Source organism: Carlito syrichta, unplaced genomic scaffold (assembly GCF_000164805.1).
Source record: "Carlito syrichta isolate Samal-C Ts95f unplaced genomic scaffold, Tarsius_syrichta-2.0.1 Scaffold288922, whole genome shotgun sequence".
NCBI lineage: Eukaryota > Metazoa > Chordata > Mammalia > Primates > Tarsiidae > Carlito > Carlito syrichta.
In genome coordinates, this window is record NW_007233018.1 from 64085 (window position 1) to 80237 (window position 16153).

Sequence of the window (16153 nt, forward strand, 5' to 3'; positions counted from 1 at the left end):
TGGCCGCTCCCGGCCACCGCAGCCTCGACCTGCTGGGCTCTGGTGATCCTTCCACCTCAGCCTTCCGAGTAGCCAGAACTACAGGCACATGCTACCAAACCTGGCTAATTTTTGATTTATTGTAGAGACAAGGTCTCGCCAAGTTGCCCAGGTGGGTCTCGAACCCACGGGCTCAGGCAGTCCACTCACCTCAGCCTCCCAAGACGTGGGATTACAGGCTGAGCCACCGAGCCCGGCATGTGATTTATTCTTAATCCACTGTTGGCTCAGTCCCTTTGCTCTGAGCATATTGTTCATATAAATCTTATATATACTGTTGCTTTAATCTTTCAAGACAGAGCCATATGTAGGTCACTAGTGGATGAAATTTAGGAAGTTATCTATGCCTAAATTTTTTTCAACTTTCACAAGTACATAAGATTCTTTTTCTTGTAAGCATTTTTATATTTGTTTCCAAATGTGCTAAACATCATGAAGAATTAGGGGATGAATCATTGTTAAACACCTTTTTTTTCTTATGCTGAAGAATCAGTGATAGTCTTAGGACCTGGCTAGGTATGGTCTTGGTAGGAGTTTGACCATGGATGGGGGGCGGTGCTGAGGCTCAGAACCACACTTGTTGTTGGTGTGGGGCAGGGGCTAGGGAAAAACCCCAGAAGTGGGACTAGAAAGAAGCCCGGTAGGCAGCATGTTCCATCTGTCCACAGGGGTGTTAGCAGACAGGAAGCTGTCAACTAGGCAGGCTATACACCCTGAATTTTAAATCAGTGAATGAATAAGGAGAGAGAAATTAAAACTCTGAAATAGCCAGGCAGAAGAGAAAATAGGAACTTGTAATACTATTCAGAAGCGGAAGCAGGTGGACAGATTGGCATTATAGAATATTTGTCAGGAGACAGCAGCTTCCACCAAAGAACTCTCGAAGGTAGGAAGGGGCTGAATGGATGCTGTCAGTGGGTAATGGAAGACAGTGTGAGACAGAGCAGGGATGGGACTCAGCCTCCCTCGCATACTTTAACCACCAGACTTTGCAACACTCCAGCTGGAACCATCCCACAGACCCCAACCTTGAAAACCCATTAAGATGAACAGTGTTTCACCATAAATCTTGCTTAGGATGATAACCCCCTGCCCGCCCCTCCTGCATGTGCACAAGGACCAGAAAGTGTCTAATTGGAACCCTTGCTTCATTATAATAAAATCCCCACCGCAGATGGGACTTTTCTACCATTTTTTGTTCATACAACATACAAATTATGTATCTGCACTACGCCTGTGTGGTTAGAGCCCCTCCCTAATCATGCTGACATCTTTTCCTTTTATGTTACACTCTTTTCCTTGTCTAATAGAAGGCCCCTGGACCATCCCCCTTTGGAGAGCCAGCTGGATAACCCTTCCTGATGAGTGGTCTCCTTTGTACAAGCCCCCAGTAAAGCAGTGTCTGGGAATCTTTTTGGCCTCATGTCAATTTCAGTTACCTGAGAACCTAAGAACCTGTGGTCTGTAGGTAGGAATTTTTCAGGAGCGGCGGTGCTAAGCAAGTTACCAAGATAAGGACCCAGACCCATAGAATAAACAGTGAATCATGCCAAGCCTAGTCAGTTTTCATTGTAGCACTGAGAAGTCAAAGCTGAGTGTTTCAAAGGAGTCCAACGATTTCAACTTTGAGAGAGAAGAAATGCTGAATCTGGGAACCCCATAAACTTGGAAGTTATATTGGTTTATTCTGGACTCTTGGCTTAGGATGGATAGCTTTCAGCATCTAACAGATGTTTCCTTCTGATGTATTTTAAAAATGGATTATGCAGCTATTATGGTAGTCTATTTCTTCTTAAGTCACTTGATAAATGATAGTTTTCTATGAATGTGTCTATTTAATGTAAGTTTTCAAACTTAACTGGCATAAAATTATTTATGGATTTTAAGACCTAATACTGTTTGTACATTTATCTCTTTTTTCCCCCCAATCACCCTTACCAGGAGTTTGTCAATTTTATTCTTTTTCAGAAATCTGCAAACTAGGGTCTCTGGGCCCAATCTGGTCTACCTCTTGTTTTTGTAAATGTGTTATTTATGTATGTGTTATCTGAGGCTGCTTTTCTTGCTTTCTTTTTTTTTTTTGAGTTAGGATCTCACTCTGGCACCCAGGCTGGAGTGCAGTGGCATGATCATGGCTCAGTGTAGCCTCAACCTCCTGGGCTCAGGTGATCTTTTCATCTCAGCCTCCCAAGTAGCTAGGACTACAGGCATGTACCACCATGCCCAAATAATTTTAAAAAATTTTTTGTAGAGATGAGGTCTCTCTGTGCTACCCAAGATGGTCTTGAATTCCTAGGCTCATGCAGTGTTCCTGCCTCAGCCTCCCAAAGTGGATTACAGACGCGAGTCACTGCACCCTGGCTTGAGACTGCTTTTAAGCTACAATGGCAGAGTTGAGTAGTTGTGACATAGACTATTTTGGCCCTTGAAGCCTAAAATATTTACTCTCTGGCCTTTTATAGAAGAAGCTTTCCAACTACTTTTTTTTTTTTTTTTTGAGTTGGAGTCTCACTCTCTCGCCCAGACTGGAGTGCAGTGGCCGCTCCCGGCCACCGCAGCCTTGACCTGCCGGGCTCCGATCCTTCCACCTCGGCCTTCCGAGTAGCCGGAATTACAGGCATGTGCTACCACGCCCGGCTGATTTTTTGATTTATTGTAGAGATGAGGTCTCGCTGCCCAGGCGGATCTCGAACCCGCGGGCTCAGGCAATCCACTCACCTCAGCCTCCCAAAGGCGCGGGATTACAGGCTGAGCCACCGAGCCCAGCCCAACTACTTTTTTGAGGAAGTACTTTTTGGCTTGGTTGACATTCTTGCTTGTGCTGTGCATGTGTATGTGTTTACATATTCTTTCTTACAGTTTATTTTATTGTTCTTTTCTAACTTAATCTGTGTGCTTCATTCATTAGTGTTCAGTCATTCTTCTGTTTCTAATACAAACAAAGCTATACATTCTCACTATGTATTGATTTAGTGTTATTCCCAAAGTTTTGATATAAGGTTATTTTATTACTTTTTCAATTCCAATTATTTTTATTTATGATTTCTTTTCTGAGCCATGCGTTATTTAGAAGTTTTTCTTCATTTCCAAATATGAGGGTTTGTTTCCATTATTTTTCTTAATGATTTGGAACTGAATTACATTGTGGGCCAGAGAACATGGTTTGCATGATGTCAACCCTTTAAAATTTGTTGAGATTTTAGGTATGGTTCAGTAGGTGGTCATTGTTTTTTTAGTGCTTGGAGTCTGTATTCTAGGCAGTTGTTGGAGAAGTATTCTGTATGTGTTTGTTCTAACAAGCTTGTTAACTCTGTTATTTAAATATTTTATATAGCTTTTTTGTCTATGCTGTCAGTAAAAAATAGTTGTGTGCTAAAATGTCTTGTGTGACTGTACAGTTGTCTATTTCTCCTTGTATTATGAAGTAATCTTATTATTTTAATAATGTATTTTGCTTTAGAAACCTATTTTGTTTTATATTAATATAAATACATGTGCTCTTTTTTTATTTGTAATTGCTTTTTATTACATCTTTTTATTACCCTTTTATTTTCAGCCCTGCTGAATCTGTATTTTATAATCCTCTCTTGTAAATACTAGTGGATTTTAAAGAATCTCTTAAAGACATTCCTTGTCTTTTAACTGAAACATTTGATCCATTTACATTTATTATAATGACTAATATTTTGGATTTACTTCCATTATTTTATTTGTATCCCCACCATACTCTGTGTATCTCAGATTTATCATTTCGAATTAGTTTCCTCCTAACTGAAGTGCATCATTTAGAATTTTCTTTTAAGGCCTACCAACAGCAAATCTCTGTCCATTCTTGCCCTACTGAACAATATCTTTATTTGGCCCTCATTCTATTTATTTAGAATATTAAATTTTACATTCTTAGTGGTTTTCCCTTAGTACTTGAAGATACCATTTTTTTTGGCTTTGCCTTTGATTGTTCTGTTTAGAAGTTAGTGGTGGTTCTTGCTACTTGTTATGTGCTTTCCAAATCTTTGGTTTGTTTCTCCCCAAATTGCTTTCTCCCTGCCTGTTTCTCAATTTTTCTTGACCATTTTTACTGTTCTGTTTTTCAACTCTCTTAATTTCTTTAAATTAATTCTTCGATGGTCTGATCCTGTTTTGTTTCTACTGATTTTCACCTTGCTACTTTGTTTCTTTGAATGTTTTATGATTTCTCTCTGTGAACTCATATTTCTTGGAACTTTGACTGTGGGAATGTTTAGAGCCCTGGGAAGGAAATGTATTCCCCTAGAGGTTATTTGGTTTGTCTTCTATCAGGCATCTGTGGACTCTACAAATCTGGGACCCTGTGAAAATATATTCTTAGTCCACTTAGTATAAATTAGGGCTGAAAGTTTTGTGAGGGCTGATTTAAGGATAAGAGTGGAATCTCAAGAGAGTATCTTCTCTCCCCATCTGTACCACTGGGTTCAAGACAGGTACTCTTTCTTGCATTTGCCTGGGGTGCAGGTGAGTTTCTAATTCAGCCTTAGATTGGGTATGTGGTGCTTTGAGGTTTCAGCTTTTTGAAGGAGTGGGTTCATAGGTCTTCACTTCTGGTGGACTTTTCCTCTTGTTCCCTTCCAGGACTCCCAAACCCACGAGGCTATGAGGACTAATGCTCAAGTTTATCCTGTTCAGCAGCTGTCCGTAACAAACTCCTTCGAGATGTCCTCATTCATTTTGACATGAATAGTCCTCATTCTCTCATGAGCTCCTGGAGCATTTAAATACCCATCTCCCCATTTTAGCTATCATTTTTGTTTGTTTTTTGTGAGGGGTCAGGACCTAGCCCGCCTAGAGCTTGAAATAGAAGTCCCGACTACCCTTTGAACTTCCCTGTCCCACAGCATTCACATAATGTTTCTAGGCTGGAAGTCATAATCATTTGATTATTAAAGTTTATAATTTTAACTCCCTGTAAAGATAGTTGTTTTTGAGATCAGTAAACTGTCCTTTGTGAGGATAAAGATAACTGTCGTGAGTCTAGTTTTTTAAGTCCAGTTATAAATGATAGAACTCTAACTTTAAGAAATTTTTCACATGAAGATATGAATGGAATTTTGGTATTTTTGGCCACAAAAAGAGGAAGTGGAAATACATAAAGCAGTAAAGGAGAATATCTTGCTACTTTATAATTCTAACAAAGTTGGAATATTGGCATTTTTTAAAAAGCTAACATAGCACTGCTGTGAGTGATACTTTTTAAAGTGTGTTATCATAGTTACTGGCTTGTTAATTATTGGCAATGAGAGGGCTTGAGATCGAGGTAACACCGACAGAACACATATTTTTGAGGGAGATGCATTATGAATCAGCTTTTTCTCTTTCTTTTTTTTTGGAGTCATAGTCTCACTCCGTCGCTCAGGCTGCAGTGCAGTGGGACACTCACGGCCACCCCCGCGTCAACCTGCTGGACTCCAGCGATCTTTCCGCCTCAGCCTACCAAATAGCCGGAACTACATGCATGCACTACCATGCCTGGCTAATTTTTTATTTTATTGTAGAGATGAGGTCTTGCCAAGCCGCCCAGGCGGGTCTCGAAACCGCGGGCTCAGGCAATCCACTTGCCTCAGCCTTGCAAAGTGCTGGGATTACAGGCTGAGTCACTGAGCTAGCCAGCTTTTTCTTATGACTTGAGAGTGAGCTAGGATTATGTCTCTAGCCTCAGTTTTCTATCATAAGGCTCCCAGAAGGTCTGGAATGTCCAACCTGCTTCTTTTGGTCTGCTGAAGCCTGAGTTCAGTGACAATGAGTATGTCACACTTGTTTTTCTTGGTTTCTGGTGAGATAATGGAAGGAATACTACTAGAACGTCGTTTTCAGTTTATGTTAGAAAATTATTTTCTGTGGTTGTGCATAAGCTGGTACCTCTGAAATGTCAGTTAAAATATCTTAGAATAAGAGGATCTCCATAGTAATTTAAATTTATGAGTACAAAAGAGAAATAGCTACATAAAAAGCTATTTAAGAAGGGTCTTCAAGGTCATTGTAGTGATTGCCATGCTGAAATTGAAGGTAATTTATTTAGGAAATCATTATTTAAAGCATATATTTCACTTTTAGCTCCATTGTGCCTTTCAAAAGCACTTATGGGAGGAATTGATCTATCAATGACTCTCTAGGAGGAGGAGAGAAGACTGAAAATAAATTCTTCCTTCATTTATGCTTTCATAGTCATCTATGGCTTAAAGTAGGAGTCCTGGACTGCTTATAACCTTGCTGTCAGTAGCCAAGTTAATTGTCTGAGAACAAGCTGGGTTCAGTGGCTCAGCCTGTAATCCTGCACCTGTGGGAGGCTGAAGTGAGTGGATTGCCTGAGCCCGCCGGTTTGAGACCCGCCTGGGCAGCGAGACGTCATTTCTACAATAAATCAAAAAATCAGCCAGGCATGGTAGCACGTGCCTGTAATTCTGGCTACTCGGAAGGCTGAGGCGGAAGGATCGCCAGAGCCCAGCAGGTCGAGGCTGCGGTGGCCAGGAGTGGCCACTGCACTCCAGTCTGGGTGACAGAGTGAGACTCCAACTCAAAATAATAATCATAATAAAAAACAAATGAATACGTAAAATTGATAAAATTTTTAAAAGATAACCACTGTTGATCAAGATTTTAGAAAATAGAATCTTCATGTAAATGGTGACATTATAATTTTGAGCATTATTTCTGTAGGGTAATTTGGTGTAAATGTATAAATTTCTTAAAATGTCATAGCTTTTGTGACCTAACAAATCTATTTGTAGGAATTTATTTCAAAGAAACCATTGGATATGTGTTCAAAGATGCACATTTAAGAAAACTCCTTGCAGCTTTGTTTGTAGTACATGGAAAACTGACGGTAGTTTGATATCTAGAGTGATGTTGATTTAAATAATGTGTTGTTCTTGTCTATAATATTGTTTGTGTAGTTAGTAAAAGTAATCATCTAAAGGATATTTAAATTTATCCCTCAGTCAACAGATATTGATGAAGGATCTGACCCATGCTAATTACTGATGTAAACAAGCCAAGTCTCTGTCTTAATATATGACAAAAATAAAAAATACAGCATACATAAGTGAAAAAAGTAGATTAAAAGTATGTATATACATATATACCTATGTTTATATGTACAGAGAAATACTGGAATAATGTATATTAAAATATTGTCATCCTGGCTAGAAGGATTGCACACTGCATTTATTTTCATTTGTCTCTGTGTTCTAAGAAATTTTTTTTTTTTTTTTGAGTTAGAGTCTCACTCTGTCGCCCAGACTGGAGTGCAGTGGCCACTCCTGGCCACCACAGCCTCGACCTGCTGGGCTCCGGCGATCCTTCCGCCTCAGCCTTCCAAGTCGCTGGAACTACAGGCGCGTGTTACCACGCCCGGCTAATTTTTTGATTTATTGCGGAGATGAGGTCTCACCAAGTTGCCCAGGCGGGTCTCGAGGCTGTGGGCTCAGGCATTCCACCCATCTCAGCCTCCCAAAGGTGCGGGATTACAGGCTGAGCCACGGGCTAAGACATTTTAAGTAAGAAAACATATTGTAAATAAAAGTGAGATGCTGGGTTGGAAGAAAAGGTGAGTGCAGTGATCTCCCCTTATCTGTGGGGTTTTGTCCCAAGACCCCTAGTTGGTTGCCTAAAACCACAGATAGTAGGAAACCCTATGTAGACTGTTCTATATATACATATCTATGATAAGTTTAGGTTATAAATTAGGCACAGTAAGAACTTAACAACAATAACCAGTAATAAACTGGGACGATTATAACAGGATGCCAGTATCACTGTCCTTGTGCTTTGGGGCCATTATTAGGTCACATTAGGGTTACTTGAAACACAAGCTCTGCAATACCAGCCAGTCGATCTGATGACCTAGATGGCAACTAAGTGACTGCCGAGTGGGGAGTGCAGTGTGATACATTGGACAAAGGACCAGAGCAGGATTGCACACAACCTAAAACTTGTGAATTGCTATTTTTCTGGAATTTTCCATTTAATATTTTTGGACTGTGGTTGACCACAGATAACTGAAACCGTAGAAAGCAAAACTGTGGATAAGGGGGGCCACTGTACCTGGTTTCTTGTGGGAAAAAAAAAGAACTAACACAGCTGTGCCAGGTGTGTCGTGTTTTCACACATGCTTCTTGTTAGAGCCCTTTGTGATAGAGATATGATCCCATTTTGCCTCTCAGAAAACTGAGTCTCTGAGAAGTTTCTATGTGTCCACAGCACAGCTGGGAGGCTGGAGGTGGGGGACTCCTCACAAGGCTGTCTGCTGTCGTGTCCTGTATTTCTTTTGCAATCACGCCTTGATTGAGTATATTTGTTTGCTTTTTCAAAAAGTCTGATACACCTCTTGGCAGTTCCTTACATCTGTTTACATTGGCACAATTATATGAAAAAGTGTTTTCTAGTTTATTAAACAACTATAGGCTTTGAGTTTAGGGTACAAAGTATTCAGTCAAGTAGCAACACTGTTGGCCATGTGTAACAATTATTGACTCATGAAAGGGTAAAAGTAGATGGAGCTTAGAGATTATTCTCTGAGATTTTCCTGTATTGCCTTGATTTATGATAACTATTTTTTACTAAGTTATTTGATAAATGTTTAAAATCATTCATTTTTTATTCCTTCTTAGGAGTGTTCATGTCAGTTGACATTTAAAAAGTATCTGTCCGATTGTGTATACTCACTCTGAGTTAGGGAAATATTGTTTCCTTATCATATAATAAAATCTTTTGGTTTTTTGAATAAGAAAAGTGAGATGCAGAATGTTTTTTACTTTAAAAAATTTTTTTGTCATCTGTAAACTCAAAAATAAAACATAAATAAATAAAAGATGACTATTTTGATTAGTTTGGGCCCTGCAAGATAGCAGATAAGTTGATTTTCTTCTGAAATTTGACATTAAGAGTAGTGAGGAATAAATACAATCCTGGTTTGTATGAATTATTTTATTATATAACGGTGTGACTTCTTGTATTCTTAACTGAAACCTTTTGCATTTTGTTGAAATAAAAATGTTTTTAATTTTTTAACTCTATTTTGGATGTCCAGCTCACTGTTAATGAAGCAGCTGCACAACTCTGTGTGAAGGACAATGCTCTGCTGACAAGAAGAGATGAACTTTTTGCTCTGGCAAGACAGATTTCTCGGGAAGTCACCTATAAATATACTTACAGAACCACCAAGTAAGTGTTTCACTCGTTGTCAGTATTTTTACATTGCTCGATAGACGTAGAGTTTGAAACACCATCCATAATATAAGTGCTTCTGTAAAAGTAGAGGTGTGATTATAGTTCTACAAAGTTAAACAATGCAGTGACTTTTCAAAACATTATCACTATAGTGATTTTCTTTGTTTTGTTTAATTCTCCTCTAACTTTCTCTTTTGGAAGACGTCATTCCCTGACCATAGCATTATTCTGGTAGTGGTGTTAGACCTTCTCACACACACTGTGATTTTGAGTGTGATGATGAGATTTAGTCAGGCAGCATTTACAGACTTAGAGTTAGTTAACTGCGTTAACTTGTTGAACTCTCTGAGGGAAATAGTTCCTTTTGCAAGGTATTTGCTATCTAATGTAATTAGCTAAATACGTAAAAATACTCTATCGACCAGTTTTTCAGGGAAAATTAGAAGATACTTTCATTACTAGCGGGTGTATTATGGAACATGAATTTGGAAAAGCAATGGTGATTTCAGAATTTAGTGTAAATGCACCATCTTCTTCTTCTTCCTCACTTGATCCCTAAGCCTTGTCTGCCGGACAGGACCATTTTGATTTTGTTCGCTTAGCTCCGTGTGGACCCCGATTTCCTGCCCACTGTCTGCTGTGCACTCCACTGCTTCTCTGAGTGGATACATTAGAGTAACTCTGAGTTGCTATTGAAAATTCAGATTCTGAGCACCCTCCCAGCCCTAATAAATCAGTCTTTGGGAATGGAGCCCTGGAATCTGAACTTTCATAAGCATGTCAGATGATGTTCTTATGCATACTCGAGTTTGAAAGCTACCACTACAGGAATTTGCGCTCCCACCATTACTTGCTCTAACTTATAGCAGTTTATTTCCCACCCTACCTCAGTACTGCATCTTGACTGTAAGTGAAATTAGGTAGATTAAATGAATGGGGTAAGAATATGCAGCAGTATTCTATAGGATTATTTACAAGTTTCTGGGGTTTTTTTTGAGTTGGATCATCAAGAGCTGATCTAGTGGGTTTTTTTCCATCATTATATAATATTTTACAAAATTTTCTTTCTATGTACTTTACTTAAATACCAAAGTAATCAAATTCTTTAATAAAAATAACTCATACACGTGATTTAGGAAGTCTTGTAGGATGTGAGGCCTAGAGTGAAATGGGACAGTTCTGTGCTCTGCCCTTTCCTGCCTCTCAGTCATGCCCCAAGGGCAACCACCTTAGCCATTTTAGCTGTTTCTTCTAGCATTTATTTACATTTACATTTCTTTTTAAGTTAAGTATATTTTAAAGGTTTTATAATTTAGAAGGCAAAACTGTGTAAAAAGATGACATCGAAAAATTGCATTCTGATTCCTGTCTCTCCCACCCCATCCCCTTCCCAATTAGTTTTGATAGTTCTTTTTCATCCTTCCAATGTTTGTTTATACACGTACAACAAATACAAATATATACTTTCATTTTTGCCTTTTTTCGAAAACGAAAAGAAGCATACATATGCTTTTTTCTACATTTTGCTTTTATTTTATTTAACACTATATACAGCTTCCTCATTATTTTTTACAGCTGCATGGTATTGAATTGTGTGACTGGACCCTGTTGCCTTTGGTTCAGCTCCTTATTGATTGATAACTTGAGTTGTTTCTAGTCTTTTGTCATTGTAAGTAATATCACAGTAAATAATGCCATACATATCATATTTTGTTTATGTACTTTTTTCACATTTTATCATCTTTTTTTTTTTTTTTTTTTTTTTTGAGTTGGAGTCTCACTCTGTCGCCCAGGCTGGAGTGCAGTGGCCGCTCTGGCCATCACAGCCTCGCCTGCTGGGCTCCAGGGATCCTTCCGCCTCAGCCTTCCAAGTAGCTGGAACTACCACACTCGGCGCGCACTACCACACTCGGCTAATTTTTTATTTATTGTAGAGATGAGGTCTCTACAAGTTGCCCAGGTGGGTCTCGAACCCGTGGGCTCAGGCAATCCACTTACCTCAGCCTCCCAAAGGCGCGGGATTACAGGCTGAGCCACCGAGCCTGGCTTTATCCTCTTTTATATTGAAGTATAGCTTCAGCCAGTGGCTTGTTGAGTTTAATTGGCAGTGGTATTTTATAATGTATCTGAAATAATTGTATGTCTTACAATTGATGGAGTATCACTCCATATATGTGCAGGAGCCTCTGGGATGGGCTTACAGCAGAGAAGTTTCTAGATCAAGGTAAATACATCTATACTTTTGGTAGACAGACAAAATGCAATTTAATTTCATGGAGCCTTAAACATTCATCTTAAATGGTCATTTGAGTCATTTTATCCTAAATTGTTCCTACTAAATCATAAAGGGAGAAGCTTCTTGATTTTTTTCTTTTTCTTTTTTATTGTGTGATAGTCGTTAAATACTTATTGTGTGCTGTCTGTGGGGTGTTCTTAGGTAGTGGCCTTCTAAAATGTATAATTGTGTCTACGTATTTCCCTAATGTTAATTTGGAAATTATTTTAAAAATCTGTTTTTCATTATTTTAATGTTCGTAACGAATGTGTTATTTCTGATGTTGAAGTTTCAGGGTATATAGTTTGGTGGAAGATTACGAATTGAGATGCCTTTGGAATAAAATTTATTCCTTTCTCATGTTTTTCCTCTCTCTTCCCTTCTCTTTAGGTCAAAATGTGGAGAAAGAGATGAATTATCCCCGAAGAGAATTAAAGTAGAGGTATTGTTATGTATTATATTTTCTTGTGCTAATAATATTTACTTCTGTTTTAAGTTTGTTAAAAATAGTTTAAAATCTTACTAGTCCAGACCAAAAAGGATGGTCCCATAAGCTAGTGAAAAATGAATTATAGCATCTTAAAAATATTATGAACTTCTGTTACTTTGGAATATAGTATCTTTAGCAGTTTGAATGATCTGACCAAGGAAAGTCTAAAAAGGAAACTGTGAGGACTAGATGGATGTCCAGTCAGTTTATCAAAGGTTGCTTTGCAGATGTTCCTTTTATAATCTTATTTACATCATGAGTCATCATCCAAATAGGAGCTAACTTAGTTCCTTTATATTAACTGAGGGAAATGATGATTAGCAGCTGGAAAGGATTAGAGACTTTACTGTAACTCAAGCCTCTTATAGAAGCTCGTGATTGATCCTGTTCTTCTGATTTTAGACTTGCAAGTGGTAAGGTGGGAGTTGAGCAAGAAAAATGTACTTTTTTTAGGGCTTTCAGAACTGTAGAATGGTTTCAGAACTATTGTTCCTTAATTTGACTTGAACACTTTATAAAAAGTGTAACCTGCAAGCAGAGTGGAAATCTCCGTCCTTTTTCTCTCGGGGCGGGGGTGGGTTGATGTTCTCTTAACCATCCCACTGTTTAATTTCAAGTTAAAGCAAATAAGTGATGCCTGACTATCCTAAATTTCCACCATCAAATTATACTTACTCAGTATTAGTTTGTATGGCAATAACCCCTTATTGATACCAAAGCAAGATTTTTCTTGTAAAATCATAAATCCCTTTCTTGCTTGACTCTTTCCAGTGGCTGTCCACTGCTTCTGAGTAAATCTAAGCTTTTTCCTGAGACATCCAGAACACACGATCTGCCTCTCCTTGTATCTCCTACCGCTCATGCCTCCCATACTACCATTCTGTGTGTGTTGCAGCCACACTGGCCAACTCAGTTCCTGAATGTACTAGGCTCATTGGTGCCTCACCCTTCACTGATTCTTACCTCTACCGAGTCTTTTATTTCTCTAGGCTTCAGGGTGCAGCTGAGACTCCTTGACTTCCCTACCTCCCTTGCTAAAGGGGCACCCTCACCCCAGGATCACACTCAGCCTTATTCTCCATTTGTTTTGTTTTGTTTTGTTTTCATAGCACTTACACTATCTGGAGCCATTACAGATTTGTTTTAAATGTATTGTCAGTCTGCTGCATTAGATGAGAATAGGGCTTTATCTGTGTATCTACTACTGTGTACTCAGAGTTTCTAACAGTGCCTTGTGCTTAATAAAATCTACTGGATGAAATGAGTGGCTGCAGATAAGTATCTTTGACTTCTAAACACTTTATCCTAATGCAGTGGTTCTCAAGGATGAAAAGTATTTTGTCCCAAAAAGGGCATTTTCTTAAAAAATTGTGCTTGTATTTGTAATCTACTTCACTGGAATAATGTTTAAGGTAGTTAATTCAGAAAATTTCTTGAAATTTTCTAAAAAGCTTCATTGAAAGATGGTCTAACCAGTGGTTCGATCCCATTGCACCCCCCAGATGCGAGAGAAGATCCCTGTGGATTTAGGTAGTGCTCACCACCCTAAGAGGAAAGACAGGTGAACTAAGAAACTGCCTAAAAGGCATGTATCTTGGCTGACTGCAGGGAAAGACAGTACAAAACCTATGTAGTAGCCAGGAAGAGTAGTCAGGGGCCTGGCTAGAAATGCACCCATGTTTTTTTTTTCATCACCAGTCCTTTCTGGAATCAGAATTCATGCTGAAGCCCCACTTGTCTGTCTAGCTTCAGAGGTCACCACTGAACATGGAAATTTGTGCTCATTAATCTCATGGATTTTTTGAGCAGTAGTTGTTTTCTGTTAGTCTGTGTTAATAAGTCTTTCTGACCCTCTCAGTGGCCCTGATCTGAAATTCAAGCAATTGGTTTTTATATTCAATTACAGTGCATCGAGGTGTGTATTAGAAGCCCAGGATATTGGGTTATAGAATAGATATGACCTTTCTGTTCCTTTAAATATATTCCTCTAAAGGTAATTTATAGTTCCATGTGGTTAGCTTATTGGTTTACTAGAGTTCATAAAGCCACTCGAATAGTTCTGGAGTCAGAATTTAAGTTTTCAAAATTTATTAGAGAAAGAAGAGAGAAAGAAAAGGGAGACATACCAGAGCTGGCATGGGTGGAAGAAACCACCTGGAGTCAGAATTGAAATAATCAGTATTTCCTTTTTCCTGTGAATAATTGTTCTAACCTTTCCTAAATAAGATAAGTGACTAACCAGCCCCAAGCTTCTTTAAATGCTTTTGTAGATACTACACTCTTGATTTTGATTTTGTTTTCCAGAAGTAATTAGTGACTATAGCTTTGAATCTTAGGACAGCAGTTAACTTTTGTTGTTGGTGTTAGTTTGCATTTAAATATATCTGTATATTTTAAAATATTAAATATATATTTATAAGTGTTGTTTAGTTTTTTAAAAGGCACTCGTGACTGCAGGTCATTCATATCTCTAAAGTGTGTGTGTCTGGCTTGTGTATACCTGCATGTGTAGATAGTGTAATCCTTACACCATATGTAGTATTGGTATAATCCTTGTCTGTGCCGTACTGTAAATAAGTCATATTCGAGAGTCTGATGTTGTTCATTTTGTTCCAGAAGCTGATGTGGAGGCAGTTAGTATTGACTGTATAGGAGTACCACTCCCTTAAGACTTTTCACCAAGTCCCTTAAGACTTTTCTCCTACCCACTGGGTGAATGTCTTGTTCACTTGAGGTACAACTGTGCTTTATGTTTACCTTCTGCATGGCTACTGTAGAGAGTGTTTCTGGCATGAAGAGGGATTAGAGGAAACTCTCTTGGGAAGTGGTATTTGAACTGGGTTTTTAAAAGAAGGGTAGGATCTCAGAAGGTAGGACTGTAGGTAGGGACTGAGGGTGGCATTATAAAGATAAACTAGCAAGCGCAAAGACACTGAGGTAAGAAACAACTAGGAGTGTTTAAAGAACAATCCGTTTGTCTAGAGAATGTGACTGACACAAAGGACCTCATAAATAAAACTAGAAAGATTTTAGAATTCTTTGAACATACTTTTTCTCTAATTTCATTTGATTATTTCTCTTGTGAGTCTCAGCTTATTATTCTCTATTGAAAGAAAGCAGTATATACAGATCAACTTAAGCTTGGTCCCCCGCTTTTTTTTTTAAATTGGGGCCTCACTCTGTTGCCCAGGCTGGAGTGCAGTGGCACAATCATGGCTCACCATGGCCTTGACCTCCTGAGCAGTCCTAGGCAGTCCTGCTTCAGCCCAGTAACTGGGACTATAGGCATGTGCCACCATGCCTGGCTAATTTTTTTATTCTTTATTTTTATAGAGACAAGGTCTTGCTATGTTGCACAGGCTGGTTTTAAACTTTTGGACTCAAGCCATCCTCCTGCCTTGGCCTCCCAAAGTGCTGGTGTGAGCCACCACACCCAGCTAAATTTAGCCCATTTTAAAGTATAACAGATTCCTAATTATAAAGGCCCAAATTAATAACACACTTTTTTTCTCTTTTTCTTTCATCTTTATTTTTCCAAAAACTTTTACAGCAGCCAATAAGCATACATGCCAAGTTGCTGACTTTTTTCCATCTCAGAAAAATAATTTTTACAGTGAATAAAAAGAAAAGTGACATCCAACAGATAAAATTAAAATGATATCAAAGTAATTTGGCATGGAAGGAAAAGAGACATATTTTCTTGCTTGCCCTTGTCAGAGCACTAGGGTGCACCAATAGAAGGAGCGCCTTGTCCAGCTCAGTAAGACCTCTTCTTATTGCTAAAAACTGTATTTTTCCTGTCTATACATGAAAGGTTGGGTGAAATGAATTTTAAAATACTCGTCTGATTTTTCTACTTGGAAAGCTCTTGTTATGTGTTAGCTGTTCTCCCTTAAAGGATAGTAGTTAGTTGCTTATTTGAGTTTTTTTTTTAATGTCAGTATACACATTGTATAGAAGTACTCAAGATAATCTGTTGTCCTTAAATAGTGCTCTTCCTTACAGAGTATGTTAAATGTGAAATGGATTTGAAACTTTATTTCTTTAATTACTAGAATTTATGAGATAGAGAAAAAGATAGCATTCTGGGTAGGCCTTAGGGAACCCCCTGTTTGGAATGCCACCTCCAGGGACTCCTCTTCAGCCTC

At 38.6% G+C, this 16153-nt stretch overlaps 1 protein-coding gene across 1 annotated transcript in view; it reads left to right on the plus strand.

Annotated features, from left to right (window-relative positions):
* NAB1 (NGFI-A binding protein 1) overlaps positions 1-16153 on the plus strand; it is a 47838-nt gene that overhangs the window by 15441 nt on the left and 16244 nt on the right. Inside the window, exons 3-4 of the mRNA XM_008053994.2 lie at positions 9101-9234; positions 11906-11957. Coding sequence (XP_008052185.2) covers positions 9101-9234; positions 11906-11957 — 186 coding nt within the window. The remainder of the gene's footprint in view (positions 1-9100; positions 9235-11905; positions 11958-16153) is intronic.